This window comes from Volvox carteri (assembly GCF_000143455.1).
Source record: "Volvox carteri f. nagariensis unplaced genomic scaffold VOLCAscaffold_27, whole genome shotgun sequence".
NCBI lineage: Eukaryota > Viridiplantae > Chlorophyta > Chlorophyceae > Chlamydomonadales > Volvocaceae > Volvox > Volvox carteri.
Window position 1 is genome coordinate 865,561 of NW_003307570.1, and position 18,210 is coordinate 883,770.

The 18,210-nt window shown below is 58.5% G+C and overlaps 3 protein-coding genes across 3 annotated transcripts in view; 2 read left to right on the forward strand and 1 right to left on the reverse strand.

Annotated features, from left to right (window-relative positions):
• Positions 1 to 3,744: 3,744 nt before the first annotated feature.
• VOLCADRAFT_44814 (uncharacterized protein) lies at positions 3,745 to 6,813 on the reverse strand (the record flags this gene model as incomplete). The annotated part of the gene is made up of 5 exons (XM_002952064.1): positions 3,745 to 3,812; positions 4,395 to 4,564; positions 5,427 to 5,488; positions 5,867 to 5,981; positions 6,668 to 6,813. Coding segments are annotated over 5 exons (561 nt in total), but the record flags the coding sequence as incomplete, so codon positions are not given.
• Positions 6,814 to 9,613: 2,800 nt separating this feature from the next.
• apx2 (L-ascorbate peroxidase) lies at positions 9,614 to 11,333 on the forward strand (the record flags this gene model as incomplete). The annotated part of the gene is made up of 3 exons (XM_002951986.1): positions 9,614 to 9,772; positions 10,290 to 10,509; positions 11,065 to 11,333. Coding segments are annotated over 3 exons (648 nt in total), but the record flags the coding sequence as incomplete, so codon positions are not given.
• A 2,531-nt stretch (positions 11,334 to 13,864) lies between these two features.
• The window catches only part of VOLCADRAFT_92689 (uncharacterized protein), a gene marked incomplete at both ends in the record, with an annotated part of 21,755 nt that continues 17,409 nt past the window's right edge, over positions 13,865 to 18,210 (forward strand). The window contains 4 exons of the mRNA XM_002951987.1: positions 13,865 to 14,159; positions 16,106 to 16,209; positions 16,828 to 17,007; positions 17,888 to 18,197. Of these exons, the coding sequence (XP_002952033.1) occupies positions 13,865 to 14,159; positions 16,106 to 16,209; positions 16,828 to 17,007; positions 17,888 to 18,197 (889 nt within the window). The remainder of the gene's footprint in view (positions 14,160 to 16,105; positions 16,210 to 16,827; positions 17,008 to 17,887; positions 18,198 to 18,210) is intronic.

An 18,210-nucleotide genomic window follows, 5' to 3' on the forward strand; every position in this document is an offset into this window, starting at 1 on the left:
CAGCGACTATACAAATAGGAATTGTAACCTCAAGAAACACCCAGTTCATTACTATAGGGTACTAGGCCCAAAACGAAAAAAAAACACTGGCTAGTACTGGCCCCAGCCGGATGTGAACAGGCTGTATGGGATATAATCGCCCTGTCGGCCCTGTCTGCCATGGAGGGCAGATGCTGCCTGAGGGCAGTGGGCAGGAGACAGGAACAAGCTGGGAGCCAAGGACCACAGAACCGGGAGCACGTGCAGCAGGGGCAGGCACCCGGCCCCAGGCAGAGGCGGATAATGGACTTTTTCATCCAGGCCGACAGGGTGGGACCGCAGACGGGGCCTGCACTGAACATGCCGGGGGATGAGGACCAAATGCAGGAGTGGAACACAGTGACAGGGGTGGTAGCAGCAAAGGCAACCATGGCGGCAGCGGCACCCGTAGCAACCCCCTTGGAGCAAGCCTGCACACGGGCAGTGGTGGACTTCTGGGCGTGTTCGCACTCTTTCACGGTGCTGGGCATCCTGCGGAGAGGCTGGGACAGGGTGGGGCCTGACCACCCGATCCTGTCGGTTTCAGAAGGTGCATTGCGGTGTGCCGACATGGTGGAAATTATTGCCTAAGAGAGCTTTGAGCTTAGTATGTAGGGCAGGGCTCGGGCGGGGTATAGGAGCTGAAGGGGGGTAGAGGTTGGAGGTAAGGGTATAGGAGAAAGGAAACCCCGAGGCGGGAGATGGAGAGGAGTAGTGCGGGAGTGGAGAGGGTCATGTAGTGCGGGGAGGAATCCTTTTTCCTCACTAGTGCCGCCCTGAGGTTGTAGGGTGTTGGAGAGCCCAGTGGAGGAGGGGATGTGCGGGTAGGGGAGGGGGGAAATGGCGTTGAGAGCGCCAAGAGGACGTAGGTTTACTGGTGTTTGGGAGATTGAGTTCTGTTGGTAGCAGTGGGGCTCGGATGAGGGGGAGTTGTGGCCCCAGGAGGGCCATTCTACTTAGGCACGTCTTCTTTGCGGCACTGGGTTGCTTGGCGGGTGGGAGCGATGCAGTACGAGGCAGGGTGAGTAGGTTCTGGAGGACCAGCCGTTCTGGTTTAGTGATGGTAAGGGGGAGGCGCCGTGCGGGCTACATTCCTCCCCCTGCGGTATTCTGGAGGGCCTAGGAGCTGCGTGTCGTGGCTACGTTGTCCCGTTTATGGTCTCGCCGGCCTATCCCGGGTACCTGCAGTGGTGATCAGGCTTGTGGGTGGTCCCTTTTCTTTGGTTGGTTACTTCTCCCCTGGACCAGCCCAGGAAGGGAGAAGTAGAGGAGGACAGTTCTTGTGAGGTGGCTGAAAGACGTCTTGTGGTTCGAGCTCTCTATGCCTTTCTTTCTTGGAGGTTTTTCTTCTTTGGGCTTGTTAGGTGTATCAGGAGCCCTCCCCTGCCTGGGCGAACCTGGCCGTCTTTTTCCTTTTTCGGGTTTTTCTTCCCTTTGTCGTTGGTTGTGTTTTGTTTGGTTGTTTCAGAGAGCTTTTGCCTTGGCCCTACTTGAGACTTGTGGACTCGATCTAGCGGGACCTGAGAGCTCGTCGTGTTCTCACAGCAGCGCATCCCAGGATGGAGGGGCTGCGGAGTGGCTGCCTAGTGTGTTGGCCGTCTGAGTCGGGGTGGGGTTGGCAGCACACAAGACTAACCGACTTGCGCTGTGTGCTCCCGACCCTTGCCCTGTGTTTCGGCCTCGGCCCCCGGCTCTCGCGGCCCACAGTGTAATCAACGACATACATACATACATACGCGCACACATCCGCATTGCCCCTCACAGGCACCGACGTGAGAATCTACACAATCTACACGAGCGAGCTTGATACAGGTAATGTATGTGTACACAGCTGCGAGCTTTGCACGTACGTAACGCTTGTACATGGTGGAAACTTTGCAGCGTGTACATACATCCATACGTACATACATCCATACACACACGGGTATGCACCAACGGAAGTGGTAACTCCCCCAGTGGCAACATCCCCACCTGCATGCTGCCCAGTACTCCTCTCATGCCCCTTTGGCGCCTCCATGTCAGCACCCCTGCCCCACCCCCGTCTGTGAAGAATCCCCCCCGTAGAACTTCCCCCCTGTCCAGCAAGCAGCTCCAGCGACCCCAACCCCAGCAACCCCAGCCCCTACCGGTGTACCCCGCCCCCCTCCTAATCTAGCCACTCGCGGGCATTTAAAGCGGTTGACAGTACACTCAAGCTGGAGAGTCTCAAGATAGCGCCAGTGATGCCAGGTGCGTGGTCGCTAGGGGTGGCACGGGCCGACCCCACCGGCTGCTACCCAACATGCCCAACACCCCCAGGCTACACAACACAGCCCTGGACCCGTTTCAGGTTCGCTGCTAACCCTAAAACCCAACGTAACAGTACGGAAACACAGGAACACACATACATACACACATGCATACACACACAAGCGTTATAACCTCGTGCGCCATCCCCGGCTGCGAATGATGACAAGGCGATGGTGTTGAGGAGGGAGGGAAGGGGGAAGAAACCTGCCGCAGCAGCAGGTGATGGTGGCGGCAGTGGCGCCTGGAGGGAACACAGACACCGAGGTTCAGAACCGACCGACCGACTCCATCACCAACCTCTCCGCCATCTGCCTGTCACACCAAATACCAGATCAGCACTTCTGTACTTTCCTTAGGACCCGCAACACCAACCTCATCAACACCAACCTCATCGGACTCGCCCCTCACCTCCACTGGTGGAATAGAATACCAATATCACCACCTCACACCCGCGCAGCCCCTAAGGTCGACCAGTGGGGGGGTGAAGGTGTACTCGACGTTTTGAAGATCAGCTGACGCCCTCAGTGACTTGCGTCAGGATGCTGATGCCGTCGTCGTCCGTCGTCGGATGCCCACTCGACGATGCCCACTACAAACAAACACCAAGGCCGACACAGCACAGCAGCGGCAACCCGCCTGGGGCCCCTCCAGAGCCTTATCCCCCACCCCCCCGGGGCACCTCTCATCTCCGCATCTCCTGTCAGCCCTCGAGGCGGTCTGCCAGCGCCCTGTCGAGATAGGCCACAGCCGGAACCACCCAGGGCGCAACAGGGCCCTGACTCGGAACGCGCCCCGGTGCACAGGTGCTGTTGTTGGAAGGTGGGTGTGGGTGGGCGAGTGGCGGGGTGTGCGGGTGAGCGGTTCCCTCCACAGTCCGCTCCGCTTAATCACCACGGGGGTGGGAGGAAAAGGGGGGTGCAAGGCCACGGAGGGAAAGACGAACCACGAGCGAGTGAAGCTGCTGCCAAGGAAAGGGTGGGCGGGAGGCCAGGGAGCGCGGGGCGAGGTGGAGCTGGCGAATGGTCCTCGTCAGCTGCAGTGCAGATTAGCTCCGCCACTGCTGCCGCTGCTGCAGCTGCCGACCCCCTGCCCGGCCCCCTTGAAATACTCCTCCTTGGGACAGCTCTCACCCCGCGGCGGCTGCCACTGCTGCTACTGCTGCTGCTGCTGCTGCTGCTGCTGCTGTGTGTGTGTGTGTGTGTGTTGACGTCGTGTCGATGCAGAGAGACAGGGCGGACACACACCCGCACACAAACATAGCACATGCAGGGGGCCCGGGTTGGAGGAGGTTCCCCTCCCCCCACCGTTCCGAGCCCTCATGACTGGTGGAGGTGCTGGTGGAGGTGGCTATGAACCTGGCCCTGTCTGCCCGCCGCCTGTCCCCGGGGTATTGGTTGCGGTGGTGGAGGTGGTTGCAGTGCTGGTGACCTCCATGGCCACATGGTCTCGGAGCTGGAACGTCCCCGGGTCGTTGGGTAACGAACCCGGCCTCTTGTCAATGACACCTGGGTGGTGGGGGGTTACGGCGAAGCACACACAGTTGACGAAAAGGAAATTGGGGGGAGAGGGAAGGGAAGGCGGGAGAGGGAGGGGGGAGAGACGAACCATGGACGAGTGAAGCTGCTGCCAGGGCAAGAGTGTACCAGACGTAGAACTGACCGAAAGGCGTTCTTGAAGGCGGCGACCTCGGGATGACGTAGTGAAGAAGATGTCGGAAAACTACCTACCTAGCCGCCAAGACTAAAATAAGCGCGGAAGAAAAGCAGTAATGCCAAGCCGTAAAGAAGTAAAGGGAGAGGGAGGGGAGAAGGGGGAAAAAGCCGGGGAAAGGACAGAGACAGGATGGAGGCGAGAGAGAGAGAGAGAGAGAGAAAAGAGGGTAGAAGCAAGCAGCAAGCTGGTTCCTGCCAGAGACTGCCTCCTTCAATGTCGTTCCCGTCATTTCTCTCCCCAACCCCCAGCCAGCTGTGCCCCCAAGATCCTGTTTTTTTGATTTCCAACCCTCAACACTCATCTTATACACATACATACACACATACATGCACTCCACTGCCGTATAGACCCCTTTCCATCCATCCCCACCTCACCATGATGCACGCGGAAGGCCCCCGTCCGCAGATCTTCGCAGTACAACCGCAACGTAACGGCTACAGAGCTGAAGGCAATCTGGTCAAAGGGGATGTCGTCCGGGGCGAATAACGCCACCTCCAGAGATTCAGGTCCCGAGGAATAGGTGTACGGCGGCGCGAGTTGGGCCCTAGGGGGGCCGGTCCAGGGCGGGCGTAAGGCAGGTGGGTTCCGGTGGGTCAATTGTGTGACATTGTGTTTTATTTCCCCTCCCCCATCTGCGGGCCCGCATACCGTCCCCCTTTCTTCCCCCTTATACACACACACACACACTCACGGAAGGGCTCCTGGTTCCCCCCGGGGGTGAAAGACCCCCTCCCCGGGGGCGGAGGGGCGGGGCCCTACCCGGCTATCACCAGAATCACACGTGCAGCTGACGCATGACCCCCTCCCCCTGGCTTGCCGTGTCCGTTAACCAACTACTAACGAACAATAAGTAGTTGGATATATATATACATATATATACATATATATATATATATCGTCGTCTGCTCAGAGTTCCTCACTTGGGGCAAAAACACGTCCTTGCATAGCATTCGTCGACTCTAGCCATCCACCCCCCCCACCCCCACCACCCCCCAGTGGTAGTCTGTATCATACCGCCACCACTGCTACCGCGGCTCCGGCTGTTACACCAGCTCGGCTCGGCCTGGCGTCATCTGTCACTGGACCCCCACGTACATCGACACACCCACATGTTGTTGTTGAGGAAATGCACAGCTATCTCCCCCACCACCCCTTACATCACCCCTGGACTGCGACTTCACCCGCCGGTAGAGCTCGGGATGTGGTCAGTGACTTCCCGGCCCCCCCCACCCCACCCCTTACATCACTCCTGGACTGCGACTTCACCCGCCGGTAGAGCTCGGGATGTGGTCGGTGACTTCCCGGCCCCCCCCGCAACAACAACAACAACAACAAGTGTGATGATCACAGCTTCCTCGCGACGTTTTGCAGTTTAATTAAATATAAACACTTACACACACACGCACCTGAAAAGGATGTACGCTTGTCCTATGTTCGGGATGTCCCAGTGCGCGTAGGGGGCGATAACCTGAGTTGGCGGGGGGTAGGTGGCGGGTGAGGGGAGGGGGGTTTGAGGAGAGCGGGGAAGAAACCGCCGGCCGCGGCCGCCTCCACCATCACCGTAAACCCCTTGCATCCCCGACATCCGACATATATACATGTATACATACATATACATACACGCATCTGTGCACGACATCATGTGATGCTGGTCCTGATGCTCCTCCACACGTCCCCTGCCCCTCACAGCGCGTCACAAAACACATGCCTCACAACGCCAGGGCTCCCCTCCTCTCCTTTCCCCCCCGTTTCCCGCCCTCCTCCTCACACCCAACCCAGAAACTGTAAAGCCCTTCCCCTCACACACAAACACACCCCTCCTCCCCTCCCCCCTCCTCGCCTGCACAGCCGCATGCGCCTCCTCCCACGTCTCCCTGACCGCCCCCCCCACGGTGGACTCGTTGAGCTCCATGAACCCCGCGGGGAGGGTCCACAAACCCCGACACGGCTCGATGGCGCGTCTGGGGGACCGCCATGGGGGGGTTGGGGGGGAGAGTGCGAATAGGCACAGGCGATAGACGGATGCATGGGGATGGGGTAGGTTGGGAGGGGGCCGGATGGGGGGACAAGAGGGAAGGGGAGGGAATGGAAGGCAGGTAACCAGGTAGGCAGAGAGGGAAGCTGGCTGACCCGTGGGTCGGTCGAGTGGGCCCGCGTTGCGGTCCAGCTGTCCATCAGTCCTTCCTACCGCTGCTGCTGCTGCCGCTACTGCTGCTCATCGTCACTAGTTGTTTTGGGAACCCACGCCGCCCAGCAGCGCCCCCAGCCCCCACATACCTCCCCCCTATCTTCCCCAAAACACATGAATAGCTGTCGTGCCACCCTCAACGTACATACGCCCTCCCCATAACCCCCCTCCCCTCTTCCCCCTCCCCTCCCCAACCCACACAGACACACAACCTTTCCAGGTAAGCCCCTTAACAACGTTTCCCCCGCCATCCATCCCTCCAGATTCATCCCGCCCTTCCCAACCTCACCCTCCCACCGCCACACACACACGCACTTCCACACACACCTATACACAGAAACATAGAAACACGGTACAGATGCTCTCATATCATCCTCGCCATTTCCTTCCTACGAACCAGTTAACTATATACACACACACCCATACACGCCCCCACCCCCACCCCCACCCCGCCCCCACCTGCACAGCAGCAGCTTCCCCTGGTGTTCCACTACACAGCCCACCACCATCTTGGGGTTCAGGTAGTCCACGTAGCCGCAGCTGCCGCACACGTGGCGCCATTCCTTGTCGCCCGTGGGCTTGGACACGGACAGGCGGCCGCCGCATACCCTGGGAGACACCCACATATATAGACACACGCACACACAAACACACACAAACATACACACACAAACACGCATGTCCCCCCGGAGATAGGGAGGGAAAGAGAGGGGGAGAGGGGGGAAGTGGGGTTTAGTGAGCGGAGAGGAGGGGGGAGAGCGCATGTAAATGAAGTTTGGAATGGATGTGAGGCCTCCGTGTCTGCTACCTACCTCCCTTCCCCCAAAAGAAAGCAGGCAGCAGCATCAGGAGAGCGGAAGATGTAGGAATGGGGAAGAGAGTCTGGAAAGCGATACGGACAGACAGACGGACAGACAGACGAACGGACAGACAGGTTGCAAGAGAAACAGTCCGTGGCTGTGAGAGGCAACATGTAAAACGAGCCCCACATAGCTTGAGAGGGGCCCCGGGAGGGACATGCAGGCAGGCGGGTAGGCGAGTGGTGGACAGACGAGGCAGCTTGGGGACGAAGGTAAATCCATCCACAGATCACTACGCAAAACCCAGACAGTTCAAACGGGCATCCAGCCAGACGACCGGCAGGAGGGCTAAGGATATATGACAGGACGGCCAGGCGTGTGATCAACTGAAAGATTTGTTCCATGTACTGCAGTACGGCAGTGACGTACATCATGGCAAATGGCAAAGTATGAAGACACGTGTAGTCAAGCGAGCTGAGGCACCTTCGTGCACATCACGATGCAAGGGCAATGCTGGCGCCCACGTTCGCGGGAGCATGTCCTTTCGTCGCGCTGGAAAGCTCCCCGTTGGATATTAGTTTCCACTGTACGGCATTGCCCCCTCCAGCCGTCCGCCCAACGCATCTGTGCAGGGTCCGCCCTTGCCTACCTGCAGAAGTTTGCCTTGACCTTCTGCATCCATGATGGCGGCTCTGCAGTGCTTTGGGGGAACTCTTGGGCCGGGGCCGCTGTCGTCGAGCTCATCGCCCTAATGACAGGCCGACCTGCCGCGCAACGCAAGACGTTTGCAACGCTACATAAACTGCTGCGAAAGCCCCGTACAAACTGCTGTCGATGTGTGTGAGGGGCTGCGCAAGCTAAGCGAAAAGGCTCGAGGCTAGAAATAAACCTTCGCGGCAACGTATGTGTGCCTCCCAAGAGCGCCATAAATAAATCCTACTTAGATATTGTTCACAGGGGGCATAGTCGCTAGCAGGCCGGCGTTGTGTGCCCCACAACCGTATCTTATTCAGACTTTGTCCGTGCCCGCGCAGTCATCAATTTGTCTTCGTTTAAACAATGAAATATGTTCACCTGATCTGCAAAATAAAATGCGAATTGCTGCACAGAGTGTTTGTTGGCGTTCCGTCACTGCTGTGCGATGGTTGTCAGTCTGATCAGACCCCGTATGCCCCGTACTCGACTCTCCTTTCGGGAACTCTCAAGTTCCCGCGTCGCATTTCACTTCAATTTTGGATAGCCCGATCCGTGCACTGTCACACTCATTAGCTATGTTTGGCGTTCTGCATCGCCCACCGTGCCCCGATACTCTCGCCAGCCGAACACCTGGCGCGAAACAACGCAATCCTCTTCTGATTAGAGCGGATGTAGCGCATCAGGCCCGCGTCCCATCGACAGGTCAGGTCCCAGTCAGCTCTTGCAATCTCGTCGCGAGGAGCCGGACAGTCATCGAAATGGTCCGGTCAGCAACACGCTCCCCATCGCGGTCTTTTGCACGCAGGCCATGACCGGGATCAGACTAAAGAGCAGCCAGCTCTTTCCAGGCGCCAGGTACTGGGTCTTTCTGCGCCGCTGCTGGGCGCATTAATTGGTGGAGTGCTGCCGTCCATTGGCCAGCTGGTCGCCACAGCCCCCGCCACCGCCGCTGCTATTTCTGTCCCAGTTACTCCCTCCAGGGAAGTCAAGGCAGCCCTCAACAAGGCGCTAGCCCGGGCCATCCCCAAGGCCAAGGTGGGTGGGCCAAGTAGGCACGAACGATTGAAAGGAGGGAGACGCCGCACAGACCGAGAACGTGGGCGGGGATTGGAGGTAACGGCCTGAAATTCAAACTGCGTTTCGGTGCGAGGCGGGTAATCCGAGGTAATGCGATATGTCAATAAAGCAACAGCCAGGTGTGGCTTAGGAAGGAAGGATGCCCCAGCTTTTCAACCCACGACACACGACATGAGAGGAGGGCGGGGGAAAGAGAGGGTGGGGTGAAGTGGGAGAGATAGATAGGAAGGAGAGCTGCAGTCCTTCCAGGCCTCTCATCCTGGTTACCCTGTGCACATACACACATACACACACATACATACACACACATACATACACACACAGCCCACAGCAACCACTGATGTGTACGGGTATGGAGCTGCGGTGGGGCGAGGACATGGCCACACCCCTCCCTCCAGTCTTCCGTTCATCCAGTCCTCCACCTCCCTGCGCCCACCGACCTCCGCCCCAAGTGCCCCATCCCCGGGGGTGGGTGGGTACCTAGTGCGCAGTGCCCCCCCCTGTGCACCGGGGTACTGGCGTACGGCTTACCCGGCTGCTACGGACTGACGATAGGACACAACAACAACAACAACAACAACAACAACAACAACAACAACAACAACATCGTCATGTTCATCTGCCATCCCGGGCCCCACCACCCCTAACCCCGCCACCGGCACTCTTGGGCCTCGACGGCGTCCGCCCCACCGCATCACCGCTTCAGCCCCGCAATGTGTCGTATGCGTGCGTGCGGGCTTCGTCGTCACGGCTGAATGCGTCTTACTTTCCTTGCCTCCCCCCCCCCACCTCACCCGCATGCACATACACATACGTACAGACGGCCGTGGCGCTGCGACTTGTGTTTCACGACGCGGGCACCTTCAGCTTTCCCCCGGGGAACGGGGGGCTGAACGCCTCCATACAGTACGAACTGGACCGCCCTGAAAATGCGGGGCTGAAGAGGGGGTGGAGGATCATAGAGCAGGTGCGTGTGTGTATGTTTGTGTGTGTCTATGCGTGTTTTGTTTGGGGTAAGGCAAGGGAGGGGAAGGACAGTCCCAGCAGGGTAACCCCCTGTCCGGGTGCGTGTGGCGGCGTGGGTGCGCCTGGCACCCGCCCCTAGGGGGTGGGACTTCATCCATCCTCGAATGCAATGGCACGGCGACTATGCGGTGGTGGTTCGTATGTGGCTGAGCTGGCTCAGGGTTATTTCCTTAGACCCCAACAACCCACCAATACACAATTACACACACACACACACACACACACTTCCTTCCCCCTTCACGTAGGGTCTCGCTCTGTTTGGGGCTCATTACGTATCTCATATGCCCACCAACTGATGTGTATGTTCCCCCTGTCTATCTATCTATCTATCCGTCAGGCCCATTCTTCCTCTCCCCCCGCGGCATCACTTCCTCAACCCCTCACGTCCCCGCCCGAAACACACAGACACACACACACAGACACACATCCCCCTCCCCGGCCCCCCTCAGGTCCGTGATGAGCTGCGGGGTACCCCCGCCGAGGGTGTTGCGACGGATGCGGACCTGGTGGCTCTAGCTGGGGCTTATGCGGTGCGGCTGTGTGGGGGCCCGGACATCGCTCTGGCGCTGGGCAGGCCGGTGGCGGCGGCGGCCTCCCCCGACCCCCCGGACCGCATGCCCGGAGAGAACTTCACCGCGGAGCAGCTCAAGGCCAACTTCGCGGCCAAGGGGCTGAGCGTGCAGGAGATGGTGGCGCTGTCGGGTAGGGGGGGGGTAGGGAGCGGTTGGGATGAGGGAAGGAGGAGGGAGGGGGTAAGCTAAGCGGGGTTTTTCGCTGTGTTCGGCCCCCCTTTGGGCCCCCCTCTTGCGCTTCCCGTTCCAGTTGTAGCTTTTAGGCCTTTACTGTCCCTTTCCCAGATGGATGTATGTATGCATGTATGTATGTATGCCCATGGCATGGTTACTACATAACACCAGCATCTTTTGAGAACAGGACCGCGGGCTTTACGGGCCCGTTGCGCGACCGACTCTGCCCCCCTCCTCCTACAATTCCCTCCTCGGCCCCCTGGCCAACGGGACGAGCCCCCGGGGCCCTACACTACACTACACTACACTACACTACACTACACTACACTACGCAAAAGTGTCATCATATTTTAATGGCTTTCCCTTGTATGTATATTGGTCGTATTTGCTTCTCCTAACTCTCCCTTTTTTCCTCGCGCCCAACACCCGCCGGCCACGAGGGAACCCCAATCCGACATACGCACAAACCCGACATACCTACATACATACATATGTACGGACACACGCGCAGGTGCCCACACGCTAGGCAGCAAGGGCTTTGGGGACCCCACCCGCTTCGACAACGAGTACTACCGGGCCCTGCTTCGCCGCCCCTGGACCAATCCCAACGACTCGATGGCCTCCATGATCGGCCTGCCCTCGGATCATGTACTGCCGGATGACCCGGAGTGCCTGCCGTATATCGAGCGTTACGCGGAGGACCAGGACGCTTTCTTTGCGGACTTCGCGGCGGCGTACGTCAAGTTGACGAGCTTGGGGGTCCCGGGGTGGGCGGTGTGAGGTGTGGGGGGAGAAGGGGGGGAGGCGAGGGGAGGTGGGTTTCATGGGGTGAGCCGTGTACGGATGTTACAGCGGGGTGTTCGATTTAGGAAGAGGAGACTGCGGATCGGGTCACATGGCTCAGCCGTCCTTGATTCGTTTGTGGATGTGGAGCGTGAGGATGGGGCCGTGGATGTCATCCTTGCTGCAGCGGCTAGGCGGGAGGAGGGTGGAGGGGAGGGGAGTTTAGGGTTTGGAGGAGGCTAACGATGAGTAGGAAATTAGGTATTGGCAGGGGGGCCCGCGAGTGGGGCGGAGGAGTGGTGAAGCCGGGGAGGAGGCGGTGATGGGGAAGCCTCGATTATTTTGCTTCCTAGGGCGCGGAATGCGTACTATTATGACTGAAGGGCCCCCAGGTGCCCAGTGGTGGGGTGGTGGGGGTGAAGAGGGGGGTCCTTAGCTCCGTCGTGGAAGTAAGACCAGACAAATAAGCGCCATGGCCGCGTCCTCCTCGTCTTCTCTTTGCCCGGTAACGCTGCACCCACAACCAGACAATCCGCAACACCAAGTTATTACAGGTTACCCGTTTCGCACAAGTGAGAAATGGGGGGAGGGTCTGCAGCACCAGTAACCAGTAACCCAGCCGCTACCAATTCCACGATGCGCAACTCATCCTTTAGGGGATGAACAAAGGGGAACCCTTCGGTCCAGACAACTCATCAAGAACAGCAACAGGAGCAGCAGCCAAGCTCCAGGATGTGTTGGTCCCCCATCGCGGGAATGTGTGATAGGTCTCAACAGGGCGCAGGACGGCAGCGACCCACCCGTTGAGACAAGGACTGGAAATACGTCCATGTAAAACCCTGGCACCTCTTCCTCCAGGACAGGCCTCTTCCGCCGTACAGGCCCCGTCCCCTGGAGCGCCCCCGTCCTCTCCGCTCCTCTGTCTCCGCACAATAGAAAGGTTGTCATCCCTATTTTCCCGGGGCTCCGTTTCCCAAGCCCCCTCCCTCGACGTGGTACTACTGACAAACGTCTTCAGGCTCCCACATACTGTGTGGGTGTTGTATGGTCGTGGGGTGCGTACCCCGCACCTGCAAACCTCTTTTGAAACCCGCTTGGCCTCGGTGCCTAAGTGAGGGCGTCTTCCCCGTGCCAGGAGAACAAGCCTATCCAGGAGAACAAGCGCATAGCACTTCGCCAAAGCGCCTCCAACCGCTATGCCCCGGTAGTACTCGGCGTGCTGGGGTCACCCTTCTTGTAAATTGGGGTGAGGATGGTAGTTGTGAATTGTCGTGGGAAGGAGTTCCCAGTCGCCCTGATGTGTTCCAGCAGCACGTGCAGCACCAGGACAAGCTGGTTCACTTCCCGCCGTCACCTGCCCCTACCACTACCCGACACAGAGCCTTCCTCTCCTCGAGGCAAACGCGCATATTGGTAGCACTCCGACAGCACTGCTTCCAAGCCTGGCCGGGCATCTTACTGTTAGGCAGCCGGTCAACACTTCTTCCAGCGTAAAAGGGGGAACTAGGGTTTCTGTTGCCTGCCCAATCCTGACCAAAACCAAGCGGGATGTCCGCCACTCCTGCCCCTCTAGGCGTTGCCCGAAGTCCCACATCCGTTCTGGGAAGAAGAGGAGGAGAGGACAGCGTTCGAAGGGGGCCCATGGAGGGGGGCCCATCTCCCTACTGGGCTCACCCGTACGCGCCATCCCATAGATCCACTCTATCAGGCCCGGTAGCGTGCCAGTCCCTTTCACGCGGGTCATACAAGGTGGTGGTGGTGGGTTCATGTGCAAATCCGCAACTGAGCATGTCGGACATCACCCTTCGGTTGCTGTCAGGTGCGAAAATTGTTTCATATGTCTGTGACGAAAAAGGCGGGAAAGGTGCTTGGATTGGTTATAGGTTTGCGGTGCGCTGGAGTGGGAACGCATGGGCAGGGCCAGTATGGCTGGGAAAGGGGCACCAGGGTGAGAGGCGGTGTGGCTTGGTTGGACAGGCTCAACTTGTGTGCATGGAGAGGATCCACAGGTTGAGTAGGGTCCCGAGCTGGTTTCCGGCGTCGGTTCATATGAGAACTAGACAGCAGGCGACAGCAGTGTCCTATGAGCTTGTAGCTTTTGTTTTAGTTGGATGGCGGGCGACTGTATGAACTGGCCGTTGACTGGGCGTGCCTTATTGAAGCCCAATGAAGGCTTTCGCAAATGATATGACGAAAATATCCACGTTGCTTCTACCTTCGGCGGTCTTGCACTCACGGTTTTCCTTTGTGATCGTTGTTTAGCCGTTAGGAGAATCCAAATCCACGCGTTCTGGCGGGGCTGCCATGTTGCGTTGAGCATCTGTGCCCATCAACAAGGGATTATCAGTTGTGATCGCCCTGTGGAATGAACAACCGGCTTGCAGCTTGAAATGCAAGCTTTGTGCCAGGGAAGACGCTATGCCCTTTCATAGGCAGCACAGGCGTAACTTCGCGACTACGGACGCTCGAAAGCCAGCATAAGCATTAGAACGTGTAGCTGCTAAAAATAATAAAAAACAATAACAACAATGGCTTATGGGCTCAACCTTGCGGGGGCGCACCGGGAGCAGCAAGATGCCATTCGCGGTGCCAAAGACAAGGACAGCGCAGGTGACATCGTCATGATGGATCTGGAGGATGATTTAGATGATGGAGCAGATGATGTTGGCGCCGATCAGGACGACGAGAACGAGCAGGCGGCCGGGCCGCAGCCCGACCCCGTGGACTATGAGCTGCTCATCAGCGTGGCTCACGGCCTGGGCAGGTGGATGCAGGACACAACCACCGGACAAAAAGTCTACGTAAAGGACCAGGACTGCATAGGTAAAGAATGTGGTGCTTGGACGCAAAGATGTGGAGTAAAGCTGGGCGCAAACGACAGCAGCACATGTGAAAAGCTTTTTCGCGCATGCCGTTGTTAGACCAGGACCGGGGCCGGGGGCACAAAACAGACCACGGACTACGACAGGCGACTGGGTGGGGGTGGCCCGGGGTGAGGGGGAGATGGAGCGGGTGGTGTGTGTGTGTGTGGGGGGGGGGGGATTGGGCCGCAAGGGCAAAGAGGACGGGCACAGGCGCTTAGAGGCTCAGGTGGCGGGCCATACCGCACGGGAGTTGCTCCAAAACCCGAAAGCCTAAAAAACCTTCAATGGGGTGGGGTTGGGGTTGGCGGGGTCCGGATATGTATGTACGCATGTATGTATGTATGTATGTATATAAGGGCTTCCAGGTCGCAGAACTGTCGTAGGGGTTGCTCCGTGTCGGTGTTACAAGGTCGCGGGGTGCCGTACCCCGTACACACCTGCAAACCTCCCAGTACAAGCCGAGGGCTCAAGGGCTGCCAGGTCGCCTATAAGCATCATCCTACCTGGCACTTCAGGCAAAGCAAGTGATAAAGGAGATTTAACGACCAAAAGGAACGATAGAGTTGCGGAGGGTGTCGGTATTAGCTTCAGGAGGCTTTGACTTTGGGGGCTTTGACCTGGGGAATGGAAAAAAAGACTAGTTGTTATCGTTTGTGGCGATGTTCCTATCGCCTTCCTGTGCTCGCGCTCTGTTGTTGTTACTGGCGGTGGTTGGTGGTTTCTGTTGGTGCATCAGTATTTTGCAACGCCATGGCGGGGTGCGAGGCATCCACCCAGAAAGCACAGCGAACTGGACCAAAATACATATATATGTCACGCTCAGAAATTTTAAAGCTAAATTGCCAACCGCCTTCTATGTACGACAACACCCTCTAGGCTAGTATGTACGGTTGTACGGCATGAGCCGTCTGCATCCATGCTAGGTCAGCTCACGTCGCGGGCGACAGTTTATTATCATCCCACCCATTAAAAAACCTGAGCCCCGCCCGTGCTCATATAGAAGTAAACACGCTTTGCCCCAGTCGTTATTGCTCTACAGACGAACACTCCTGCGCGAACAATGCCTTAGCAAAAAAGCCCTTCTCCACCCTGTCGGCCATCCCTTTTCCTTACTGTACTTTTTTTTCCGCCCTGATTGGAATAACCACAACCCATATCCGCATCCACCCCGCCCTTCCCTACCCGATATCGAAACCCACACCGGGCGGTTTTTTTCAACACCAGGATGTCTGAAAGATCTTCAGCGGTTCCTCCGCCGGGACGATCCGGACATAAGGCCCGTGTTCAACCGGTTGGGCGAGTGGCGCATTGCCGTACAGGACCTGGTGCCGCTGCTGGTTACGTACCCCCACGACAAGGATGTCACGCTGCAAGCCGGTACGGGTGTCGTACACATGGGTGCGCGCGCGTGTGTATGTGTATATATGTGCAGGGGCCATGCTAATGTGTATGTAAGTGTGTGTGTGCGTGTGCGAGTTGCGTGTGTATTTGATGCGGAGGGAATCAGGGTGTGACGTGGCTTGGAAGGAGTTGTGTTAACGGCAACAGTGGGATGCAACGAGAATATTAATTTCGAAATGTGTTTAGGTGGAGGGAGGTCGGGTTGGGGAGATTGGGCCGACGGTGTACGGAAGGGACCAGGGAGGGGAGCTGGCACGTTTGTAAAAGCCCCGAAACTCAGACAGACAGACAGACAGACACACACACGCACATATTCAGGGGTGTGTGCATGTGGCACAGGGGTTCCTGCATCCGCCCTGCCTGCTCTGCCGTGTCCTTATCCCTCGTTCCCGCGAATTCCCCACGCACCGCCGTCACGTCAAAACCCACACAAACCCACACGCACACGTGTGTGCAAAAAACACTTTTCTTCCCCCCTCCCCCTTCCCCCTCCCTCTCCCCCAGTCAAGGTGTTGACCTACCTGACCATGCCCGTGGACCCCGCCACATCCAAACCGGAGATCCAGGAGGGGTTCGTTCGGGACGTGAAGGAAGCCATGTTGCAGCCGGTGGGTGGGGCGGGGTGGGGTGGGGTGGGGTGGGGCGGGGTGGAGCAAAAAGGCACGGTGGGGGCGACTCTGTGAAGGCGAACAGGGGAGGTCAGTGCGGTTCAGGGAGAGGAGGGAGGGTGGGAGCGGTCATGGGGCCTAAGAAGAGGAACACAGGCCGGGAGGGGGGTGTTGGGTGCTTCACGGAGTTTTAGGGTTTCAGGGGGTGGGAGCGGTCATGGGGCCTAAGAAGAGGAACACAGGCCGGGAGGGGGGTGTTGGGTGCTTCACGGAGTTTTAGGGTTTCAGGGCCACCCCGCCCCGTCTCGCCCTGGAAGCGGGTTTTCCCCCGGACCGGACGTCGTACATCCTTGACGACTTGTCGTACAAGACTGCGACGCAGCATTCAACTCAGGGTTTTGGTCCGAAGTAGAGGAGAGCATCACACGCTGCCATCATTACGACTTCCCTCCCTTCGCCAACTGAGTTTGCCATGTTGTAGGAATGGTTCTCAAATGTAAGTCGAGCCAAATATCCCGCACACCTTACCATCCCTCTGAACACCCTCCTCTTCTCCCTCCCCTCCTCCCCCCGACACACATACAAACAAACAAATCCCCGAAACCTCAACCCACACAGGACGCCCTGGTTGCCGTACTGGGCCTGATCGCCGAGCCCCTGGCCGCCCACCCCCGCCTGAGTCCTGAGCAGCAGGGTGCCGTACAGCTGGTTCTGGTTCTGCTCCGAAACCTTTTGGCGGTGCCGGACGAGCGGCCCTCCCCCACCCTGGCTGCGGGGTCTTCTAGAACCCGGCTGCAGGTGCGTGTGTGTGTGTGTGTGTGGCTGAGGGGGTGTGCGCGGGGGCCCCCCTCCCTCCTGTAGCCGAGATGACGCACGGAAAGGGGGAAGGAGTTACTGTCGTATCCCTTTCGGGTTTGGCGATCGTAAAGCTGGTTCCCGTTGGTTGGTTGGTTGTGGAGAGGCCGGAGCCGACACTGACAGTACGACGACAGCGACGGCTCTTTGTTGTTTGAGGGGCTCGGACTTTGATAGTGGGGTTTGTGTCCATCCTGAGCTTTCGGACCTTTCTTTTGCTGTTTTGTTTCGTTTCGTTTTATACTTGACCAGTAGCCGGTGGTTGGCGGTTGGCGGTTAGGTCCCCCGGTAGCAAATAGGGAATCGCATCCCGGACTTCTATTGTGGTGCCAAACCACGATGCCGCGGGTGTGTGTGTGTGTGTGTGTGTGTGTTTGCGAGTGCCCTCCCTCCCTCCCCCCCATACCGTATGTACATGGGAATATGCACGGTGGCACGCGCACAGGCACTTCCCTGCGCTGGGCAATAATTATGTATATAATACAAAGTTACTTAGTTAGTTAGTCTCCGTTTCTGTTAGGAGACCAGCGGGCATAGATCCCGTCTAGCTGGAGCGCCACCCCCGGAGGGGAGCGCTGATGTGTGCCGGCCGTCGTTTCCCGTGCGGCCTGACCCGGGGGCGGAGTGCATGAGACTAACCGGCCGTGTGCATGCCCCCCCACACCCGCTGTGTTTCGGCCTCCTGGGTCCCCCCCGGCTCTCGCGGCCCACAGTGTAATCAACGTCATAGTTAGCGCCTGCTGGTTGTCTGGTCCACTACACTACTCCCCGTACATACAGCACCACCACCACCACGACTACCACCACCACACCGCCACCACAGGCCTCCCTGCTGTCGCTGCTCTTTTCCGAGAACATCCTGGAGCTGCTGCTGCTGGTGGCGCAACACGGCACCCAGGCGCCCCTGCGGAGAGAGATGCCGACGCTGCTGGAGATATTGTACGACACATACAGAAATGTCACTCCGCAACAGCTGCTGGCAGCAAAGCCACCGCCGCCACCACGGGCGGCGCAACAGCAGCGAAAGCAGCAGCCAGCGCCGCCGAAAGCGCCGGCGGCCCCTACCGGCGCCGCCGCAGGCGGCGGCGGCGGCGGCGGCGTCCGCCCATCGCTGGCCGCTTTCCATTCCACAGGTGCCGCCGGCCG